Below are 26102 nucleotides of genomic sequence, written 5' to 3' on the forward strand. Positions count from 1 at the left end.
TTCGATATAATATATATGTATATATTATATTATAACAATAAACTAGTCAAGTTATTAAACTACAAATATTAAATAAAAATGTTTATTATATTATTTTAATAAATATTTTTAATCTTATAAATTCAAATTACATACATAAACCAAGACTAATGACTATACATCAATCCAGCAGCTATTCAGCTACTAAAGCCAGACGATTCAAACGTCTGAAGCCATTCGGGTTTGTTTAATAAAATATATTAGATTAAGAACAGGAGTCATTTCACTAAACATGTAACTTCATACACGCTTATATGTATGTTTATATGGTTATTTGATTTAAATGTACAACTATTGTCAGTGGACTTTGAACAGACCGATAATAATAATTGTTTGTTTCAGTAATAAAAAATATATTTATAAAAAAAATTAAAAATAGGTAATTACAATTTTGTAATTTTTAAAATCTTGTGAAAACTATGTGTAATATGTATAAGCTATTAACGTTGTCTAATTTAAAATTTATATTTAATTGCATGATTATTTAATTTCAACACATAAGTACACATAAAAATTTTACAGTTAATTCAACAATTAAAAATAGTGTTAAAATTACGTTATATTAAAATGTATGTTATGTAAAAGAAAGGAAGTCTAAAATTCATTATTAGTATGAGTACCTACTACCTATATTTAGATGTATTTTTATAATACTGGTAAATACTCATTAACTTGTGGTCGGTTAAAGTCTTAAGTTGAATTACAATTTAATTGAATTAAATTCATATAGAAGGAATCGTGAATGTAACTAAAATATTTATGTTTAGAACAAATTTAATTAACTTGTTCAATGTACAATAGATAATCATATTGTATTATTTATTTTTAATACTATAGTCGATATACTCGAAAATCTAACACTAGTAAATAATATTCACAGGTATAATTAATTTGTAAATCTTTACGTTATTTTTATCGGTAATTTTGTATTATTCAGTATTCTTATTTATACGTCATATAGCAGTAATTCTATAGGATTGTATTTTTTTTTACGACAATGAATAAAATATTATCTAAGAATTTGTATAGGTATATTTAAAATATATATTGAATATAATATAAACCAATAGTTTATTATTTATAACTTTTATAAGTATATTACAGACATTTATAGTGGAAAGGTAAGATCGTATAGAGAATATCCCACCAATTTTTCATACTTTATTCCGGTCTTGGTAACTTTAAATGTTTATAATAAATTTATAAATAATAAACTGCATATATTACTATATTAGTAACCATTTTTCAAATAATAATCTGCTTCAGAATATGGAAATTATGTAAGAGTTTTACTATTAAAAAATAAAACCTTAATAACTATTAAGTGAAAAAAAACAGAGATCAAACTATAGTTTATTAAATCGTGACTAGTGTACATAATTTGTATATATATTATTCATTATAAAATGCAATGAAATATAACAGTTGATGTCAGTTCAGTGAAAAAAATAAATGTAAAAAGATCACGTATAGCAGCTCAATTTATAATTCACTGCTATAATTATTTTTTTTTCTTGACACTAAATAAAACATAATTCTTTTTTTTTCATTTTTATGCTATATTTAGAAATTTCCTTGAAAATCATAAAAAAATCTATCGACAATTTGAAGGAAATCAATTCTGTCGTAATAGCCGTATACTAGTGCGTTCATATATCATACAATAACAAAGTAGCGGATAAATCAGATTACATTTGTTTTTATTAGTTCAGTACGATGAGAGTAATAGAAATAATTTTAAAGTTTATTTGCCTGCGTTAACAAAATGAAAATTCTAACGGACTGGATGTGTTTGTACTGAATTGTGTAAATTCACGCGAATTTGGCAAAAAGTTATATTACGCATAAATTAATGTTTGTATAACATAATTTTTCTTCTGTCAACATCAGTTGTCACCCTATACTAAAGTTATATATTTTTAAATCCCTTCCCTTTCAAACAAAGGTCAAATGTTTCATTTTACATTGTTATCATTTCTGAGTGTTTGTTGTTCCAAGTTTAAATAATGCCATAATTCACAGTTCAAAAGGCATACAAAATGACAGCAACATCATAGATCCACTCCAAGGAAACATGTGAGATAACGGAAAAACTTTTTCTATACCTTGAATGATGTTTTTTCGACGATTTTGCATTTTTATAATATTCAAATAAATATTTTTGACCGTCATTTAATGAAAATAAATTTGGGCTCTTCAACGTAATATAATTATAAACCAGATGATTAATTTCTATGTTCAAATCTTTTATTACAATATATGTTGCACGTTTTGATATTTATATAAATATTAAAAAGTTTTTTGTAAATTAAATATCTACTTTAATTTCCTAATATATTCTTACTGTAGTTTTACAGTAAAAAAAATCACAGTTGATTACCATGTCATAGTTAAATTACAATGGAAAAAAGTACTAGATTGCAGTTCTAGATTCTATAAAGTGTTATATAATGAGAATAATAAGGCGTAAATGTAATATATTGTTGGTTCTTATTTTATTGCTCTACTTAACTTTAAATGTTTGAATAAATAAAAAAATGACTTGTCAACAATTTTAAATTTACTCGAGTAAAACAAAAAATATTCTGCTTTAGGAAAAAATATAAAACGTGGTTACTATTCAAATATTTGATCATTTTATCTTATTAATCTGACTTTAACAATACGAGTTGATAGCTTATACTTACATAATTTAGTCATACAGTATTCAACAACGTGTGTATTTATTACATTTAATATATTTAATGTTTACTGTTCTACAATTACAAATAATTATTACCTGAAGTGTCGACCAGATCAAACATGAAATTCATATAGTGTGTTTGCCATTCTTGAGGTGCACTTGGGTTTTTAGAAAATTCGTCCCACATTGCGCACCATTCATCTTGTGTCACCTATATGAGAAAAAATATTAGAAAATAAAATAAAACCGATACATATAAAAGCTATGTTTATGTGCAATGAAATAAATGTGAGCAAACAAATGGAGTGATTTTGCATTTGTATGTATATGTATTTTTACTGCTGATTGTTCTTTCGTTTATTGCGATTGACTACCTAGGGAAAACTGAAAACACGATTTATTGTGAAGATAACTCGATATCCATTTACTTCCCTTGAGATTTTCTGACTTCTCTAACTTTGGAATTGATGTAGTTACATACTCGTGTTTGTACGTACTGATCAAATATTTAAAGTCATATTATTCAATCGTCAACTTAGTAAATGTTATTGGAGAAATACATATCGAGTACCCCATACTTGTATGAATTTCCATTTTATTCATTCGCACTTTAAATTGTAAGTATACGCTTTAAATTTTTTAATAACTCAAAATTATTATTGAACTATAGTGAGCGTAAGGAAAAATGTACCAGAAAAATTATAAAAATTATTGAAATATTTATGGAACTAAGTTTTTTAATTGATTAGAATTTAATTTACACGAATTTAATAACATTTACTTAAAGCAGTTAAAATCTAAACGATATCCACTAATTCATTACTTACCAAATTTAATTATTTTATAAAATTAAAATATTAAAAATGTCCTATAAAATATAAACACTTAACAAAATGATGTAGGTACTTTATATGCTTACATTATTTGGTGATGCATTTTTTCTAATTTCGAAATTTTTAAGTATAATTAATGATCATAATTTAGGGTACTTAGATTTTTATACAATCAAAAAAGTTTCTTAGATATTAAACTTTATGTACTTACCAGCTACCTAATAAGGATAAAAATCCTTTATAATGATTTTAAATAAAATATATAACAGGTGAAATACTTAACCTTTACGTCTAATAGGTACTTATAATACTTATTATTAATTACTTAATATTAAAGCTCATGGATTTACAATAAAAGAGAGAGGTATATAATCTTATATTACATTAAAAAGTCAAAAATAAAAATGTTCCCGTGTATAAGTATATTTAATGTTCGAAAAATCGAATTTTGAATAAATAAATAAATTAAAGAAAATGGGAATGAGAATGCTTGATGAATCATATTATATCACGAATACTATGGTATATTATATAGTTGATGTTGTTTGCTCAGAATTATTTGCCAAATGTTATGAGTTATGACCTTCCCATTATTTTTAATTGAAAAATTTAAAATTATAATCTTCCACTTCCACATTAAGGAAAAGAAATTGAAACAAATAATCGATATTTGGACTTGGTATTTGTTCGTATTTTTTCAAGTTAATAAATAAAATGTATCATTATATTGTTTTTATCAAAAAAAAATAAAAATAAAAAAACGTAAAAAAATACAGATAAAAAACACTGAAGTAAAAAGTTAAGGACAAGTTTCAAAACAATATAAAATGTTTCTATTAGCACTTTTCTGCTTATTCGTTCGTATAGGTACACGAAGTGTTCATTTTATAATGTATTAAAATATTTTTCTTTTTATACAATATCAAATAATCGTTGAAATTATTCAATAAATAATTTTTTGAAGTTAACGTCAATTTATTCAAAAATTAAATTTTAAGTTATTTTTCTATTCATTTTACATTATTTAGTTTGATTAATAAATTATTTTAAAAGATCCATTATAGTAAAACGGATATACTAAAATAAAATATCACCAAATAATGGCGTAGAGTCCATAAATATTAGCAAATGTTTTTATGATTGACATTGATATTTTAGATACAACTTTTAAATAAGTTCATCATATTTAAAATAATATAATATCTAAAAAAAAAAATAATATAGGTAACACAATTATACTTTTTTCCATCATATATGATAAGATTATTTTAGTTTAATTTTTAATTTATTTTTGCTCTGTAAATAATTTACTAACATAATATATTATATTCTTCAATTATTTGTTACGCTACAGTTATTCATTAAGTATAATACGTACTCGGTACTGCAATATACCACGATACATATACATATGTAGTTATAAATATTTTCAAGTTTATTTTGATATTAACTAGAAATTGTATTGAAGTATTTTTCTAACCTGACCATCCTGATCTTTATCAGCACCAGACTGTAAGCCATCCCAAACCTTGAGCAGACATGATCGGGTCTTCTCTACTTTTTCCGAGTCACCGCTCCAGCCTCTCAAATTACAAAATCTCTGAAAAATAAAATAAAGATTGTACAAATAGTATTAGTATTTTTTTTTTTTAATAATATTATGTAGGTACAGCTAAAAGTAATTTCAAATAAAATAGACTTAAGACGGGTCAAATGAAGCAAGCTTCTTATTGTTTTATTGATAATAATATTATGTTTTATTATACAATACAAATTTCAATCTACGGAACTGACTTTAGATAAAAAATAATGATGTTATTAGAATTTAGAAATAGTAAGAATATGATTGATTTAAGACAAAATATAAAATATAAAAAGTTTAATATCGAAAAAAGAGTACGTCATTTGATAATAAAGTAAAAATTATGTTAATAAAATTAATATTGGTCATTTTTATAAAACAAAATACTGAACAGAATTGTATAAATCATGAATTAAAAAGTTCGGGACTATAAATCAAACGATACTATTAAGGAAGAGTGTCAATATGCCCTTTTCAAAAAAAGACTTAATACAAAACACTTATGATTTATTATTTATTAGATTTAAAATAAGTCCAATGTATTAAGTCTAGAATAGGTAATTTTAACTTTTAATATTTGATTGATTCAGACAAGATAAACCAAAAAATAATTACATTGTAAAAAAACATTAAAAAAAATGTAAGATGAATTAAATTTGTTTAGATTGTAGGCCAAGCGATAGCTAGTAGGTATTACACTGATGTTCTTTATTTTCACTTCAGAGACAATTCAATGAAATATAAATTCAAATATCACTTAAGCACATAAAGTATTTAAGCTTAAAGTTTGATGATTTAAAATGTAAGTTATAACTTATAAACAACATATCTTATATATCTATATCAAGCATTCAAGTATCAAGTACCTACTATACGAATCTAATGTTTCAGCACCTTTCTTTCAACTGATCAATAATGGATTTTGTTTAATGGTTTTTTCAATTTAACTTTAAATGTTTTTACATGTCTTTTTTATTTTTCCACGTTTATTTTTTTAGACGTAAGTTTATTCGTTTGTTTTATTAATTATTTGGGATGGATGTTTTATAAAATAAAATAAATATCGAATGGAAAAATTCAAAAAATATTGATGAAAATGTACTTTTACCTTATTGTTTGTTTGTTGCATTGTATTGTTCAAACTTAATATATTATGCACACTGAATTTCTTTTATATTTATAGCAATAAGCCATGTGTTCATTTTTTATTGCTTTCATTTAAATTGTAAATTTACTATATGCTTATATTATAGTACATAAACAATACATTCTGATTTAAAATAATAGGTAGTTATTTAGAAATAAAATAGTATAATTGAAATAGTGTGTACCTAAAATTTTGCAGCATTATTTATAGTTTCATATTCAGATGAAATATATAAAAATAAAAAAAATTAATAATCCAAAATAAAGTAAGACGCGAGATTTCATTTTTTTCTTTTTTTTTTAATATTTTACAGCATGGTTTACGAAAACATAAAATATAAAATCAGTCAGAATTGTAACAGGATATTAATCAATTTTAATTGTACATATCAATTATTAAAATTGTTCAATATATTTTGATTAAGTTATTTTAAAATATTGTTTAAGAGTATAAAACTTACGAAAAAAAAAACTATAAAAGGAATTATTTATTTTGATTAATTAATATAATTATTGATGACATTGATTAAATTTTTATATTTTTTATTAGGACTAAATGATATGCTTATACCTACGAGTATATACAATTGTGTTATATTTTGTAAACGTTTTAGAATTTTAGTATTATACAATTTTGTGGTCGTACAATTCAGAATATTCATGGAGTTTTTAATTTTATTTGTTTGAAATTGAAAATAAAATATGAAATAAAAATTATTATTAATTTGAACATAATATTGATTGCAATACAAAATATATTAAATGTATATTAGACGTATCTAAAAAAGTATGTCGGTAATCTAACATTGTTCGAGTATTCTAAAAGAAAAAATAAACAGTTTTAGTTTGTAATATTATTGTATGAACAAATTTGATAAGTAAATATTAAGAAAGTTTGTTATATTTGGTACTAATTTAAAAACTTTCTTTACCTTTTATAAGTTTATTTGAAAAATGTATATTAACTAATCATTTTGGCGAATCTTAGAATTTTTTTTTGCGGTGGGTGGGGGGTGGAGAGAGGGAGCAACATTTTTCATATTGATTTTGCAAACACAATATAGGATATGATGTTAAGCCTAACAAATATAGTATAATTTTCAAGAGGGGGGAGTGGCTTCAGTCCTTCCTTAAATCCGTCACTGTATCTAATTAATGCATTGTTAGATAATTTCAGAGTTATTAGGTTTTTTATCATGATTAATAAAGTATTGAGAAAAATCAAGTTTAAATCAGTTCTATGGTATTTTGTTTTAGACTTTGTATTGTATTTTAAGTGTATTAAAGAAATATATATCTTAATTATAGTATTTATTAAGTACAAAAAATATTCATTTCTAACAAAAGCATCAAACAGTGGGAATGATTATCTATGAATGGTAAATGGTGTATTTAAAATCAGCCTTTGTTTTCTTTGTTTCTTATTGTATTATGTAACGGTTATCTTATTAAATTAAATTTAGTCTTTTAGCTTAGAATCAACGAATTTAACTGATAAATTGACGGATCAAGTGGTTCAATTTAAGTCATCTATGAAAAGAAATATTAATGGACAAATGCATGGCATGTTTTACTACTATCAAAAACTAACTACCTATATATTATTTCAATGAAACTTATTAAAAACATATTATATATGTTTAGTATTTTTTTCAATGACATAAAAAATAATATTAATTTGTTCGTAAACACATCGAGAAAATTACAATATATAATCAACTTTTGGAAGTTCGAAGTTTAAGGACAAAAATCATGTTATTAAAAATGTTGAGATGTCAAAAACTAATTTAATGTTACGGCGTTTGAAAGAGAATTTTATACATGCGAGATATTTCAAGGTATCAGAGTTTGAGTTACCAAGAGTCGGTTGTATAAATACTACGAGTATACATAACTATATATTATATACATAATTATATATATATATATTTATATAAATATATAGGTTGATTCATTCTAAGCATTTTTACCCGCTTTTTATCTTTAATTATGCATTTATTCAAATCCCGATTTTATAGAATTTTCAAGTAAGCCCACTTATTAAAGACAATATTTTTTCTATCCTAATATAATGAAAGTGTGCTATAAACTTATTTTTTTAAGTAGGTGCCAAACTTTTTTACAGTAAATTATCAAGCAGATGATTTTTTTGAAATTGTTTTTGCATCTAAATTGAAATTCTAACGAGATATTTCAGAGTTATTAAGACTTACGTAAAAAATATATTAGTGTAATAAAATATAAAATAATATAATAGCAATAGTTATTAATAATGGTTTCACGAAAAATATAAAAATATATAATAATATTTATTATGGTAAATACTCGAACAATTTTTAAACATTAAATAAAGTTCCAAAAAAACATAATTTGAATAAATGTATTATTAAAGGAAAAAAAGGCAAACAATAAATATACCGATAAATCATTTAGTGTATAATATTTACTAGTTTAGCTACTTTTAATACAATAATTATTGTCTTATGGCGAGTGTCTTATCATATCCTTACAAATATATTCGAGTAAAATCAATTTTATCATCTTGCGATTTGAAAATATAACGATTGAATTAAAGTCAAAAGATTACTGAAATATACGTACAATTGACATAAATGAATATAGTGCTGACGATATGGTATCTTTAGAATGTATACACAGGAAATTGAAACAGTCTACATCGCACGTCTTTCCAAGAATTAAGACATTTTTAATAAAACTAAAAAACCAATAGTTTTCAATTTTTATGATCAATGGACACCAGATTGCGAAAGAGATAATATATTATGTATATATATATATATATATATATATATATATATATATAAAATTGGTTTTAAAAAATAACGAAAAAATATGTACACACTATATAGTATATATTGTATATTATATTAGACAAACAACAAAATGATGTAGAACCATAATAACAATTCTGAAGCAGTTTTTAATCAAAAAGTCTCCATAATTATAAAAAAAACCCCTTAAAATGTATTAATCATAAATATGTATATATTTATGTATGTATAAAATATATAACTATATAAATAATAATTTTTCACTTGTACCCGATTATGAACAAAACCTTGACTTGATAATATTTTTCAGACAAACCAATATGTATAACTGAATTTAAAATGTTTGTTGTATTACATTTGTATTCATAACCATGATGTAAAATACTAAAATATACTATGTAACTTAACGAATGCTCTGTGTCGCCGATATTTATTTTCAATCAATAATAAAAATAAGGAAATACAATTTGTACGGAAAAAATATTTCACTTTAATCAACATTTGAAGCGTTCATTAAATACCATTAAAATAAAAAAAAATGTCAAGATTTTTAGATAATAACATTTATTTTCAAACTTCCGGTTTTCTAAAATTAAATCTAATTTCTTTAATCTTATGGAAATTATCGTGGTCTTAAAAAAAACTTCACTATACGATGAAATTTCCAATCGACTCGAGTTGAAATACTTTTCTGTTTGTCAGTCTCTAAACCTGTGTGAGTTAAGAAATCCCAAAAAGGTCTCCTTAAAAAGTATTATTTGAATGTATTCTATTGTCTATAGATGGGCTATATATGAAAATCAAAAAATTAGATTTAGTAGATATATTATCTATTTTGTGCCATTAAATATAATTAAAAACACTATAAAACTATCTCCGCTCATAATGTAATAAGTACTTTACTTTGGTGGAATGTTTCAATACACTCAACATTTTTAATTCAGACAATAGTTTGATAATGTTTTATTTCGGTGTATTGTATATATATAAATATATACAATACATTATTATATATCTATAGTTTCAAAGCTAATTGAAGATTTTAACTCAGTTCAGTTCAAAGTTTTAAGTTTCTCTACCTACAACTGGGAATTAAATTAAATTATAATTCAGCTCTTAGATTTATCCAATGATTGTGGAGACCAGTTACTGACAAGGGTTGAACCCTGTTTAAATTACCATTGTTGGTATATTTATTTTAACATGATATGCCAGTAAAATGTACGAATAGAAGATTAAAATTAAGTGAATAATGTGTTACAGGAAAACATTTTTGATAGTCATCATAATATTTGTATAGATATTATACTGATGGTTAAAATAAATATTGTATTAATTTTAACAACGATGAATTAAAGCTTTTTAATCTCCTTTAAATACGCAGATGATGACTGTAGTTAGAATATAATAATAATATAATATATATTATGTTCAGATACTACGCATTATATAACGGATAAAATATAGATATATTTATATTACAAATTTAAAATATGATGAACTATGAATATTATAATGTTAAATGATCATATTTAAATGTTTTGATAAAAAGTATATTTATTAGAACAATTAGATGAAAAATCGTTATTTTTCGTTTAAATGGTCAATTTAAATCAAATTTAAACTTCAAATGCTAATAAAAAATGTAAAATGTAAAATGTAAATTGTATTTTGAATATTTTAAATTGCCGTAAAAAAACTTACGAAGATTATTGTATTACATTTTTAAGATTTTTTACTTAGTAATAAATATTTTATTAACATAAATTGAAAAAAAGTCTAAAATTTCAAAAGTTTATAGGTTATTTAAATGTTTCAAAAATTTAATCATGTCTGGAATACGTTTATATTAGTATTTGGCGAAAATTTCAATTAGACCTCTACGATTATAATAATACGTTTATTATTATTATTTTTTTTAATACGACTTAAACGTTCACTTATAATAGTATATTGATCCGATCGAAACAATCAAAACACTGAATCTGCTTAAATATAATATTATTATCATGTACGTTTTCGCGCTCGGCTTTACGAATCCATTAAAAACTCATTTATCACGAAACACATAATATTATATACGCAGAGACATCCATTATATATATATTTGAATGATGATTCGTCGATATTCTTTCAGTCGATCGGGCCATTATTACCGAATTCCACAAGTGTTTAATGCAATTACGGTAGTCGTAAAGACATATAATAGAGAGAGAGACAGAGAGAGAGAGAGAGAGAGAGAGAGAGAGAGAGAGAGAGAGAGACAGACAGACAGTACCAACTGTAGCTATTACGGCTGTAGTACATTGACGCAGACGTTTTTGCTGCGCAGTGGCGAGTTCAGCTCATTAATTTTGTTTTAAATACTGACAGCAGACCCGGCATTAAGGGCGGGCCTCTGCAGTCGAATTTACACGTATTCTGCACAGAAAAGAGGTTTCGCCCCTAATACGCGCGGCGCCGACGCCCCCTCTCGGAAATAAATATAACGTTATAATAACCACCGGCGGCCGATTCGAGATTCCCATCATTTATTATTATCATAACAATAATAATGCTCTCGGAACGAGATCATTTCGCCAGTGTTGTAATACCGAAAATCCTTTGATAATATTCGCAACGCCACGTATAACATCTACTGCAGATGGTGACAAATTATTGAACACCACTACGCTTTTTCATTTGTTTTTTTTTCACACATACAATTATTTGCCGACGTCGAAAAGGGCGTGTAAATGCTTTTAACGAGTCGGTTCTTTTATTTTCATTTTATTTTTGTTCTATTCTGTCGACTTCAGCGTTTGTCCTTCGGTAATTGCAACTAAACATATATATATATATATATATATATATATAATATTAATAATAACGATAAACTGTTATTTTTCCTTTTATCGCGAATTTGCCACTATACGTATTCCTACCATTCTCGATCTTTCCACAGAAATTTACAAAAAAAACTAAGTATTGTTTATCGACGCGTTCAGGACTATAGTAAACGAAATCGTAAAGAAGGAAATCTGTGCTGCTATACGTCTGTAGAACATTTCCCCGCGGACTTTTTTTTCAACGATAATACTCATTCATCGGAATAGGTTTTCGATACATGCGAATCTCGCTCTAAGCGTACCAAAGTGTAACAGTAATACTATTCACGTCGGTTGTGCAACAGTATACTTACCAGCCATAGGGCGTAATAGTATCTACTGTATGAGGATAAATTGTTTATTTACTACCAATTTTGTTGTTTCCTTTATTGCAATACATGTATTTTTAAAAACGTCAATTCTTGGTTTAGGTTGTATGAACAAATTTAAGGAGTGCTAGAATAATGTAAATTTTAGGAAATCACTTTTTCCGGTTGTAAAAATTAAATATTAAAATGGGCCATAATTTTTTAATCATACCTTTACGTACGTATAACCTTTTTATTTTTAATATTTGTTTAACATTATTCGAACGATAAGGATATGACTAAAAATAACGTTGGGTTCTATCACTGGATGGCCTCCCTCCTCATGTGTTCATGTTGTAAATAAAATTGTACGTATGTGTGCTCAAATTTGCTTATTATGCCTTATTGTAGCATAGATTGTAAATAATCTAATATAATAATAAAAAAAAAAGGATATGATTTCCAATTACTTATTTACTATCCAAAAATGTTTTGTTATTATAACTGTACTAAAATAGTATTATAATTATAATTAGATGATAAATGATAATATGTGTCTATCATAAAAATTTTAAAATAATAGTTATGTAATTATACATTTATTTATTTTTTAATAGTGAGGTACATTTATTTTGCGTGTATAAAATTCAAGTTTAGCTATTTTTGGCGTATTTTCTGCGTAATTTGTACAAGATAAGATACATTTTGTGTTGCCTTTAAATTGTATCGAGACGTGTTTACTAATATATGTTATATTTTTATTGTTGAAAATGATCAGTGTAGAATTCACAATCGACCTCTAATGATCTGCTATTTCCGGGATGAGTTTGATAACTAGAGTTAAGAAAAAGAATGTTACAATTTATAAAAACTGTTTACAAATAATCAGTATTAAATTAGGTAATAAATTGAATTAGGTGATAAAATCAAATTAAATAATACAAAAATGAGGTATTCTAAAGAATAAAAGTTCGATCAGTATACTTATCAATACTTTAAATATTTAGTGAAACATCGCAGTCAATAAAAATATTGTATTATTTCCTCTTTATGAAATTACATTTTTTGGTGTTCATTATCATAATATAGTCTCCAAGACCCTTACAATGATTAATATTTTAATCATTTTATAATAATTACTCAGATAGCAGTATATATTATTATTTTAGTATAATATAATATATAGATAATTATAATCAATAATATCACAATAATAATAATAATTATTAGTAAAACAAAAAATTGTCTTAATTTTTTAAATTAAAAGTAGTTGTAAATAAGAGGACCTGTTGCTAAATCCGGATCCTAGTTTCAGCAGTTTTATAGAAATCATGATCATAATTTTAAAATTATGATATATAATTGAAAATATATAGACGTGTAGATTTGTTGTGCTTAAATTGAATAAAAAAATTAATAAAATTAATATTTGCCGATATCATCACACTATAATAATAATGTTTCAAAATAATAAATTTCAAAATAAACAATTTTCTTTCGAAAATTTGAGTTCAAATAGAATGTTTTGACTTTCAAATGAACATACATTTTTTTAAATTTTGAAATTTTGAATCAAATTTTTTAAGTATCTCTAATGACTTTAATTATAGCTGTGAGTAAAAATTGAACCATTTTTTATTTTTTTTGATATGTTAAAATTATTTTAGATAATAATGAATTAAATTAATAATTGTGATTGGTATAGTTAGTTAGTAGTTACAAAATAAAAGTCAAACAACTTTATGGTTTTTATTTTTTTAGTAGATACTACTGATTTGTTTTATATTCAAATGTTATATTCTTATCAAATAGTGATTTTTTTATCGTTCTACTTCATCACTTATAATATATTCTCTCCACCTTAGACATGTTAAAAGTTTATTCTAAAATTTCAGAATGACTGAATTTTATTTTTTTAGACATCCAAAAAATCGTTAAAGACCATAAATGCGTCGGAGTAAACGTTCAACGTTGTTTACTTTGCGTGACAGACAGTTTCAGCGAAAAAGTCATGATTGTGGTGGGGGCTAAAGGGCAAAAATGAAAAAAAAATAAAAATCTACGAGATGTCTCAGAGATTAAATGCTAAGAGGGAGATGATAAAAAAACAAAAATATGTTAAAAATAAATATAAAACGACAAACATTTTTCTGGTTATTATGATACAGAGATGGTTTTTATTTTAATATTGTCTTTTATGTCCTAAAGCATACATATTTTTTTTTTTAATGTCATTTTCTGAGCGACATTAAAATACTTTAGGCATTACTACGATATAATTAAAAATCTAAACATAGCAGTCACTATTGTTAAACGGTTTTTTTTTTATTTATTTTTACAATATTTTTATGTTCGCAATTTTACTTGTAATATAATATTATGTGTATGTAATACAAGACTAAAAGTGTTAAATTATAACTTGAATTTACAAATGAATATTGCATGCAATTTTATTTCAAATTAATTTAATGCTATTACTTGCAGCTGTACGTCAATATTTTTTAATAACATTGCAAACTTAATAAACTCCAGATTCATCCAATTATGTGTACTAAAAGATTTAAAAAATATAGTATTTTATGTATCTATATCAATAAATTATTAATATTGATTTATTATTTATAATAATATACCTACCTAAGCAGTGACCTCAATTTCGAATCAAATTTGAGGTACCTACACTTTAAATCTATAGCTACAATACAGAAAATTGATTTTCCTAGTTTTTTTATTAATATAGTTATGATTTTCTATTTACAATCGTATCACTCGTATCTTTCTACTCTTTTGTTTTGCATACTTATTTATGTACAATAGCTATGTAGGTATTTATATGTCATGCCAACACTACTACTAAACGTTGAGTGGTCTGATATTGATCATAATAATATAATGGTTGTGCCTACAAAGTACAAGTGTCAAGCGAGTGCCACATAATGTTTCGTGTCTCAGTTATAGTCTTTTAGCAAAGTAGGTATGTAAGCACATTATACATTCATATTTATTATAAATAATAATAAAATAAACCGTAACCTACTCGTATAACTGTCAGAAAAAAACAATAATTATAATAATATAATACCTAAATAATAAATGAATACGGTGTATAAATAATTGTAAATCACTGTTATGGTTATTATACCTATCCTATATTACTTATAACGGAATGCGTTCACAAAAAAGTAAAAAAAAAAAAAGGTTCGTAATGGCTATTGTGTAAAATAATGAAATTAATCACATTGTTTGTAACGTATAATAATAGTGTGTATTCTGTATATATTATGTTTAATCCTCGAGTTTCGTTATAGCTGGTACATTATTATCTCAAAAGATTTATGAATATTTTGATTTCAGGTATAATCCATACGGAGAGAAACTAAAAAAATTAAAAACTGTTTATTAGCAAGTATATAATATAAAACACAACATTAACGAACAGCTATCGTGGAATTATGTGCATATAAATTGTAATGAAAATAAACAAGTACGTCAAATACTTTCAGCTGATATACGTACTACAGAAAATGCATATAAATTAAAACGTGCCTATGGTAAATTCATTTTTTTTTTTTAATCAAACAATTCGTTCTAAGGTCATACGTGCATTGCACATTATATTATATTGTTTGAAATTCGTAAACATAGCCCGGTGGTTAGCTCTAGGCCACGCATCACCCTCGCTATCGACGCATACGATTTAAAATAATATTATGTAAATTGAAACGCGCGAATCTTACACATGCCTGTGAAACCCACTATAGGCCGGCTCTACGTTATTCAAAATATTAAGTTGACTTCACAGTTCTACCCTTCAAACCGACATCATTCGCGGTTTATCTACCGGGCCCGTATGGGCGTAACCGCTTTCCGCCAAAGTAACCCTTGACCGTGATCGCCATGGCCGTTTACCGCGTTATAAATATTCCGATTTTCACGAAAAATAAATTAATATTTAATATTTTAGATGTTTATCGAGAACCTCTGAATCTAAATCTATCAAATTTCAATGATTATGATATTATACGCGACTCACTTTACCTTACCTCGTGTAGTGTTTATATCATATCAAGATCACTATTAATATTTTATTAAATTAAACGAATTTTATAAATGGCATCTATAGGTACAATATAAATATCAGTCATTATAAACATCACTAAATAGTTTAATTTCGAAATAATTTAAGTAATAAAATATAGTAGTACCTTCACCGCATAAAGCCATTTTGTGATGTATGCGAATATTGCGAATATTTCTGTAAATTAGCATAATAATTAATATGCCATCGGTTACTCGTTATTACTTTAATGTTTTCAAACAACAAAATCAACACAGTTAAGTAATCAATTCAAAAATCAATAAGTAGTTTTTCGCGTTCGTTGTGGTTTTGCCTGTCTGAAGCTTTCTTTAGCGTCTGCGGTAACACGCCCGACATCGGGTTCTGGCCGCGACTGAATAATAGTAATAATACTGAATATTAAGGAGTTCTCAAAAAATATCTAAAATAATATATATATTTTTCTTTTTCTTTTGGCAAAAATCAGGGATAAAAAGTGAGGTTCACTTGAGCAGAAAACGGAAATCCCTAACCGTATAACGATTATTTTCACGGGTAGCCACCGTTGTATTATTCATTTCCATGTTGTATGCAAACACATTAATAACAAAAAAACCATAAAATAAGATTGCATTTTTGTAATAATTATTTTCCCTACGACCATCCACCATAAAACCAGCAGGGTCTCCTCACTTGCAGTGCGTTTCAAGAGCAAAACGACTGTTTTAAGGCAAATCCTGTTATGCGATTGAGTTACAATAATGTTACATACACAATAATTACAAAAAATACATATCTAACTAAAACATCATTTTTTTTTATCAAAAACTCTTAAATGAGTTCTTGATACCTGTGTATAAGCTACATATATCTAAATGTTCTGCGAATTATAAAATACGTAATTATATTTTTCACAAAGCTATTTAATATTCATCGTAATTATCCATAGTTGATGTGTTCTCATGATTTGTATAATATTGGTCAAAATGGACGCCAGTACACTAACTTTATTCGATTACAATCTTATTGTTTGATGGTTTCTGAATTTCCTAATATGTCTACCAACTACCATTTTATTGATTTTATATTACCTTGGGTTTATTTTTCATGGCCAGAGTTATTCCCTAGAGCATATAAATATAATATTATATGTATTAAGTTTTTGATAGCTTTGTTATTATATATCTATTTATTAAGAGTATAATAATATATAGCTTAAATATACTATAGGTACCTATAATAACACGTATTATACAGCAGGTACGCATATTTATTTTAAAACAAATTAATTAACTACAATCTTAGGGTTTGTTAAATTATTTTTTATTGTTTATTTACTTTCTCTGGTGTTCTGCATTCAAACACTATGTAATTAGTACCTTTATATAATTCAATTTAATATTTTGTAGTAAACGCTTGCTATGTTTACTTAAATATTCCAAAGAAATTAAAGAAACTCTATAGAAATTATACAATAAAACAATTAACTTGTTATTTGTAAGGTTAAGAATTTCATAGTCCAATTACTATTGTTTTTAAAGGTTAGTGTTTTCTTACAGCGTTTTATGCAAATTATAATGTCAGTTTATATTGAGATAAGAGTTAATATTCATAATAAAATCTATATATTTGCCTCGATAAGATTTTTTAAATGAGTTCTTTAAAAATACGATCAGTTTTTTAAGAGATTATTCAGTTATTCAATTCTTAAATTGTATAATGGTAAACTTTTACATTTCAAGTGTACTAAAGTAATGAAAACTTGAACTTATAAATAAATACGTTTATAAGAAAATACTGTGAAATAGTGAAATATGTATAGTCTAGGCGTGTTATTTATTATTACGTAGTATACAGGTGGAAAGAAGCTTAAGATATAGTTGTTTGCAAAGAAAAATATAAAAGGACAGTAATGGGAGTGTGTGGAAAAGTTAGATAAGTGATGGCGATGTGGTTTGACGAAAGAGGATTATTTTGAAAAGAATAAATGTATAAGTAAAATAAACAATATAGAGTAAATATATAAAGTTATATATATTGTAAGAGTAAAGTTGACGAAAAATTGGATAAATCCGTCAAACGATTAACGGAATATATTTATAACCCTCCATACTATTCAGTAAAATGTCAATTTATATCACTTTTTAATTTTTAATTTTTAATTTATTTTATTAGACTGAAACACTGGAATTACATTGAAAAGAAAGCTAGATAGAATGTATTTGCTGTTTTCCTACTGTTTTTATATTTAAGATTTTCTCTACTGTTACGAAAAGTACAGGAATTTTCCTATTTTTATCTTGAGTATTAACCAGCATACATTTGTTTCCAGAATAAATTCCTAAGTTGGAGATTAAAGAAAATAATGACGTGATGACAGATTCAAACATAAAAAAAAACTCTGCTTAGATTTTAAAACAAAATCAATTGTTGTTAGTTTTTGATTTAAATTACTTTTTTAATTTATTTGAAGAATAACCGGGTTCGACTAAAGGTGTTTTGCAAACATTACATTAACAATTAGAGAGAAACCATAAAATATGTTTGTATTACGTAATTTATGGAGGTGATGGTACGTCTGATTACCTCTGACTTGTTGGCAATATACCAAGTTTATTATTTGTTGCGATAGAATTGTTTGCACAATTTTAGTAACATTCGAAACTATAAAAAAGGTCTAGTAAAGCACACATGCAACAAACGTGATTTTTTATGATTCAAAAAAATATATATACATTATATATATATATATATATTCAATTCAAAAAGATATATGACACGCGTTTTCCAAATCAAACTTCAATTTTCAAAACTTTAGTACACTGTACATTATTATTATATCAATTCAAATATGGACACGCTATACATGATGTTAGAGCTAAATTTAAAATAGAATCTCGGGACGTGATAGTCCAACTAGCTGGATACGAGGATAATGTCCGCAATACGTACATTTGAAATGTTCGGGATACCGCATGTGGTACTACGTATATAATAAATAATAAGGACGCATAAAAGTATAATATATTAATACATTTTATTCCAAGTGTCCCTAAAACTTAAACTTTGAGATAAATATTATGGATGGAAAAATAAAATAAAAGTCAAGAGTTTGGATACAGTTTTATAAAAAAACTAGTCTAATATTGACATAATAAGAAATTGAAATTAATCTGTTGAACATACTATGAACCATCAAAGTTAAAATATTCAAACACTTATTAATGTGTCGCATATCAACTGTAAAAGATAAAATATGTTGTCAAAAAATAATGTTTTCTAATAAAAATAGATTTGGTTGCAAGAAATATGTTAACATAATATGTTTTATGAAAGGTTTATATTATTATTATATAATTTAACCTTTATTCACACCACGAAATTAGTTGTGCGTGTGAGTTTTTTTTTTTTAAATTAAAACAGTGAATCAACGGCTAATATGTGAGTTACACAATAGATGAAATATTAAAAAGTTTTAAAGTTTTTAAATAAATTTAGCTATGAAATCATAAAAAGCTTGGTACTGATGTGAGAATAATAAAATCATAAATTATTTTAGAATTGAGTCAAATATCACGTTTTATTTTCTGTATTTATTTAAGATTTTCTATACTAAATCCATATAAAAACTATTATACTATATTCCGTATACCGTTATTTCAACTTATATTTTAATTTATTATGCAAACAATACGACGTATATTATACTTACTAAAATTAATAATTTCTGTGCGGTTCAATAAATTTAATTGATTTTACAATAATGTGTTTTTTTTTAGTTCTAATGTCTGTTGAAACTTTTCAAGTAGAAAGAGTATTTTAAAGTTTTATAATATATATTCCTATATTGATTGGAAATTTTACTCAAATAGTACTTAAAAGAAGTAATTTTTGTAATTTTCTTGTGGTTTATCAAGAAACTGCTATAAACTATCGTAAAACCACTGATGCACGTTATTTGCCCAGGTGTTCCTAGATTCACGATAGATATATTATATTTTTACTTCAGGAAAATTTATGGATAATATATTATCCTTTTTAACATATCATATTTGATATTTTTTATTATATATACATGAAAGTTTTAAAACTTAAATTTTTATCCTGTACCTACTCGATTTTTCGAATTAATAAATACTGCACGTTATCAGCTACATATTCTTTAAATACTAAATCATGTATGATGTAATATTTCCGAGTGATGACAATATATTATTTAAAATAATGAATTATTATTATGTACAATAAAACGTATTATACTAAAATTAGTAAAATACGTACATAACAATTATAGACGTACAACTATCAATCCATAATTGAATTAATTGTTTTTATTGTTTTTAACTTTTTAATCTTTTCAATGTATCTATCTAGTTCTAAGTTCTGACTTTATTCAAATGATATTCAATGTTTGAAAGCAATTAAACATAATTATGCAAATTTTTAATCTTGAATAGTTTCATGAACATGATGTAAAATTGTACTGTTGAAAATATACAATACTGTACGCGATGTTATTATCGAACACCTTCGTGTTAATAATTCATAGCCTTATTAAAGTCATCATACACGATGATATCTTATTAATTCAACGGCATACGTAAATTATAAATTATCATTGAAAAATTTTATAGTAATTACTCACTTCGATGGCGATCTCGAAATCTTTCTTGTCGATGGTGCCGCTGGAGTTGACGTCTGAAACATACCAAAAAATAACGGTTAATAATCGTCCAATTACATCGGGCAAGTGTTTGACAGTTATACGATAGCCCATAGACGTCATAATGAAAGATTGACGATGGAGAAAGATTTTTAATGTTAGGCATCGCATTTGCGGAAACAGCTGGAGGATACGAGCGTGTGTGCTTGGAAAAAATTATTATCGACATTTCTAGGAAAACGAATTTATACTGTTTTCGTGATTTAACAATTTCAACATTTTTATTGCCAATGGCAATTATTAATTTCAAACGTTTTATATTATAATTTAGGTATTCTGTAAAATATTTTATTTACTAATATTAAGAATAGGATTTAGTTGAAATCATTTTTATTTATATAATTTTAAAGTAATAAACTAGTGTAATGAAATTCATATTAAATGGTGAGGGGGGCTTTACTTGACAACTTTGCTTAATTGCACATATTAAAATTCAATATAATCAATAATAACCCAATGATAGTTATATTAAATGTAATACTACCTACTACAGTAAATATTTATATATATATATATATATATTACACGTAATAAATGTATTGTGGTTGCTAAACGAAATATCAATGGAAGCATTAATTAACCGTACATTAAACAATTTCGTGAAAGAAACTAAACTTAAAAAAGCAACAATATGCACCTGCACATAAAAAATTTAGTATTTTAATATTTTTATTATATAATCAATAATGGTATAAGTATCCATGGCATCGAAAGTAGCGACGGACGAACACAACAGGTACTTATATAAAAAGTTTCATTTTACAGATTATCCATAATATCAACAATATTATAAAAACATCATATTATTATAATATTTATAAGTTTATAACCTACAACAACAAACATATTAATTTTTAATTTTAAAATAATATTTTATGATACCTTTATGAGTTTGTATTGTTAAGTATGTATATTGTATTTTACAATACGCATACAAGATTTATTGTTGTTTTAGTTTATCAGGTTTTATAGTGAGAATGTTTACAGCAGGATTTTATTTCTGAAACTGCTGAATTGTATATTTAACCCATTTTAATCTAAAATACTAAATATTATGTTTTTGCTTTCACGTCAGTATTTAGACAAACGGTAAGAAAGTTCACTGAGGTACTTATTGTTCTATCTTAAAAATATTTCCCTGTACAATAAAAAACATACATCATTGAAAAAACCAATAATCATATATGGGTAATATAATATATAGTATATACCATGCAGTACTATTCAAAACGTGTTTCAATCATTTAAAATTTAATTTAAATCAGAGTCTTGTTGTAAGCTTAATATTTCAATCTAATTAAGTTTGACAATAAATTGATAGTCAGATAGTTCGATTAATCAATTACGTATTTATGCGTGCACGTAAATATCTAAATCTAATAATATTATCTTAGATTAAATTGAAATAACATTATGTGATGTTGAAATAATTATGTATTGCAATTTAGAGATCGTATATAAGATGAAACAAGAGAAAAGTTAATTTATTAGTAGTAGTACACGCTGACTAATCGTTGCTAAAAATAGTAAAATCCCATACTACTGATGTAACAAATAGGATATATTTTATAAAATTTATAGTAAATATTAGTAATACTAGGTCGTAAATATGTTCAATATTGAAATTTTCAATTTTTAATATTGAAAAGTTAACGATTGAGACCGTTCTGTAAAAAAATTCATTCCAAATTCTTTTTTTTTTAAATCGCAATGATTTTATATCCCTCTTATATTAACAAGTGGCGGCAGAGTACACGCTTTTGGTACACGATCAGCGAAACAAAATAAAAACGCAATACTGCAGTATATACTCTTTGTTCATTTATGTTAGATAAATGTATTAAATTCATTGCTTTAATAGTTTAATTACTTTGCAAAATATACCTATTAATAGATATAAAAAAAAAATAATATGTATAATGTACATTGTTCAATGTTTAAACTGTTAATAAACTAAGTGCTAAACTTTGCTGTTTAAATATTATAACTTTTTGTATGGTTAGTAATTTTTATAACAATTCTACGAAAAGTATAGTAAAGTTCGAGAAGCAACCTTTTGTATAATATAGTATTTTATAGTTTTTAACTTTCTTTTATTCTGTCAATTTGCATTAATTATGAGGGTATACTAAATATATTAAATTTTCAAGAATATTGAAATTAATTTTATTTCATTCAAAATAATAATAAAAAAAAATATTGAAAAAAAGATAATATATTATCAGCAATCAGCTATCTGTTAATTTAAAAGACGATAATAATACATTAACGAAAAATGTATTATTATGAACTGTTTTGTTTATGATGTTTGAGTGTAAATATTATATCTATATACATACAAAATTGATAATATAATGATAAAACTTTTTAAATATTTATACTTCATTGAATATGATTGATCGAATAAACATTGAAAACTGCTGTGTTTGCTAAATCAATATATTTTTACTATATTCTGATACAAAATTATTTCTATGTATTATTATTTTTAATGCATCCGAAATAAGCAGAATAACCGTGTCTTTTTTTATTTACTCTTCCTTTGACGTAATTTTCATGCAAAGCTGTTATCGGGCTACTGTGGTTTCTCTAAGACGATATAATAAATTAGTTAAGATAATAGAGTACATTTATTTTAAAATTAACATAATTTAATCGTGGGACATCAAATACCATACGCTATAAAAATGTTTGTAAATATTGACCTTTTCTTCAGTAAAAGCTGTTTAGCTACTGATAACGATAAATCCGTTAACCCAGTCCATTAATCTCTTTTTGTTGGATTTTCGTCGGCCGGCATTCTTAGGTTCCCAAAATTTAGCCTTTTGTTGTAACTAATATAATATAAGGTCGTGAAATGAACCGGAGAAACGACGACAGTCGAAAGCAAGCATTCAATCCGGCGTTGAACTATTCCGATAAAATTCGTAAAGTGGTCGAACCACTCAAAATAGCGGACGACAGAGATAATAATAATACGACCGAACTGCTGTATTTTAGATAGAGGTGACTTGAGAATATAAAAGGAAGTGTTTTATAAAGTATTTTATCAAGTGTACAATAAATTTATAAAAAAAAAGTTTATTGAATACAACTCTAATACTTAAAACAGTGTTCATAAAATGTCAGTCCCCGATGTATTTTTCGTAAATGTTTAATGTCTAACGATTAAACAGTCTATTCTTGATCGACTAATCTCAGAGTGTACATACGACATTCTCTATCGCCAGTCACCGGGTCATTACATTGTCGATTGTTCGAGGATACACAGAAATCGTGCGTGACGGTGACTCCCGGATAATATTATAATGTCCTGCCCAGACGATTTCCTTAGTTCAGATATAATTGTTTAAGATATTCGGTTGGATCCTCTTTGGACTGCAACCGTTAATAAATGAACTCTCAGCCGTGAATTTATCATCATGGTTGAATTTATCAATGTCATGAGTCACAGAGACTACGCAATAACTTGGAGGAATTTAGTTTTGGATGATTAGGTGACTTTATGCCTTTTTTTAAATACTTCATAACTTTGATTGTCTCGTTTGTATGGTGTTCATAAAGTTTATAAATAATACAAATGCAATTAATGTATAAAAAGTTAACCTTTCGTGTACATATATATGAATATATAAAAATGATGAATGGTTATCCTGCAATAAATTAAAAAGTTTTTTTTCATAACCGCTACATTGGTTATTTCTAAAGCTGTTATCAAATATTACGTTTTTATGTTATTATTATGTTAAATATCTTATAAATTTTGAAATGAAATAAAAAAAAAAATCATTTAAAGCATTTTAAAATTATCCAACGTAAACTCCATACTTTTATGTACACTTGGGAATGTGGATTATATTGGCAGCATAAATTTTGCTAATAACAAATACTGCAAGTAAACAGACAGATAAATAAATCTCTAGGGAAAGTTTCAGTTTTATAAATCTTAGACTAACGCTTTAGTATTTATACATAAATTATAACATTTGGTTTATACAAGTTGACTTTACAGGGTTTTTTTTTTGGTTTTTTGTTTAACATTAAATAAATTTAGTATTACTGTAAAAGATTTTTCGTTGAAAATATTTTGGCAGTTTTTAACCTAACCTACAAAAAAACATGAAAAATTATAAGACTATTGATAGCCATAGTTTATATAATTTGCAGATCGAGTGACAGACATAATTTTTGTGCTTAAAAAGCAGTTTTTATGTTTGCTGTTAAAATTAAAATAATAATTTTTTTAAATTGACAATTTAATATAATAGAAATTATTATACGTAGGAGAGATTAGATTTAGAATAATATAAATAATGAATCAAGATTAAATAAATATTAAAACGAGTAACTATAATAGTAGTAAAATAATATCGTACATTTTGTACAAATGTAATATTTATTTTAATATACGAACAAAATACAGATTTAGTACAATATTAAACTATACTGTATACTGTTTGAGAAAACTGTTCACATAAATCTTTGGATGAATGGTTTTTTGAGTAGGTATTAGATTATCATATATTACACCGCAAGAAAGCAGCTTTAACACGGAGCCAATTCGGAATACTTATTATATTATACTATATTTGAAAAGTTTATATGGGAGTTTTCACTACTTTTTAGTAATTATAGGTTGTTAATAATTGATAAATGAATGTTCCTTCATTACAACAGTAATTCACTTATACTAATTATACTATTATGTATTTTGTGTACTCGGAGTTGGTGTTTGTACTTTATTAAGTATGTATTATTAAAAGTTAAAACCATTACACCTATATAATTATATGTTAGTTTGAAATTGTTAGTTAAAATATGTTAGTTGGGTAACTATAATAAGGCGTATATAAAACATAGGCCAGGCTTTATTTTTCAAGTTTCGTAAACACATATGAACGTATATACTGTATATATACAGTATTTGAATAGTCGTCTAAAGTTTATAATGTTTGGATTAATTTTCCTGGGTTTTAAGCTAAATTTAAACAAAATATTTATTAGTAGAAGACTTAAATGTACGTCCACGTTATATATATTTAATAAGTCCGTTTTCCGTATTATTTTGTGTA

The 26102-nt window shown here is 25.0% G+C and overlaps 1 protein-coding gene across 1 annotated transcript in view; it reads right to left on the reverse strand.

Annotated features, from left to right (window-relative positions):
• The window catches only part of LOC132931023 (calexcitin-2), a 76861-nt gene that overhangs the window by 3254 nt on the left and 47505 nt on the right, over nt 1-26102 (reverse strand). Inside the window, exons 3-5 of the mRNA XM_060997206.1 lie at nt 20953-21005; nt 5036-5155; nt 2819-2933 (exon numbers count right to left, since the gene is read on the reverse strand). Of these exons, the coding sequence (XP_060853189.1) occupies nt 2819-2933; nt 5036-5155; nt 20953-21005 (288 nt within the window). The remainder of the gene's footprint in view (nt 1-2818; nt 2934-5035; nt 5156-20952; nt 21006-26102) is intronic.

The sequence above is a fragment of the Rhopalosiphum padi genome, chromosome 4 (assembly GCF_020882245.1).
Source record: "Rhopalosiphum padi isolate XX-2018 chromosome 4, ASM2088224v1, whole genome shotgun sequence".
NCBI classification, from domain to species: domain Eukaryota; kingdom Metazoa; phylum Arthropoda; class Insecta; order Hemiptera; family Aphididae; genus Rhopalosiphum; species Rhopalosiphum padi.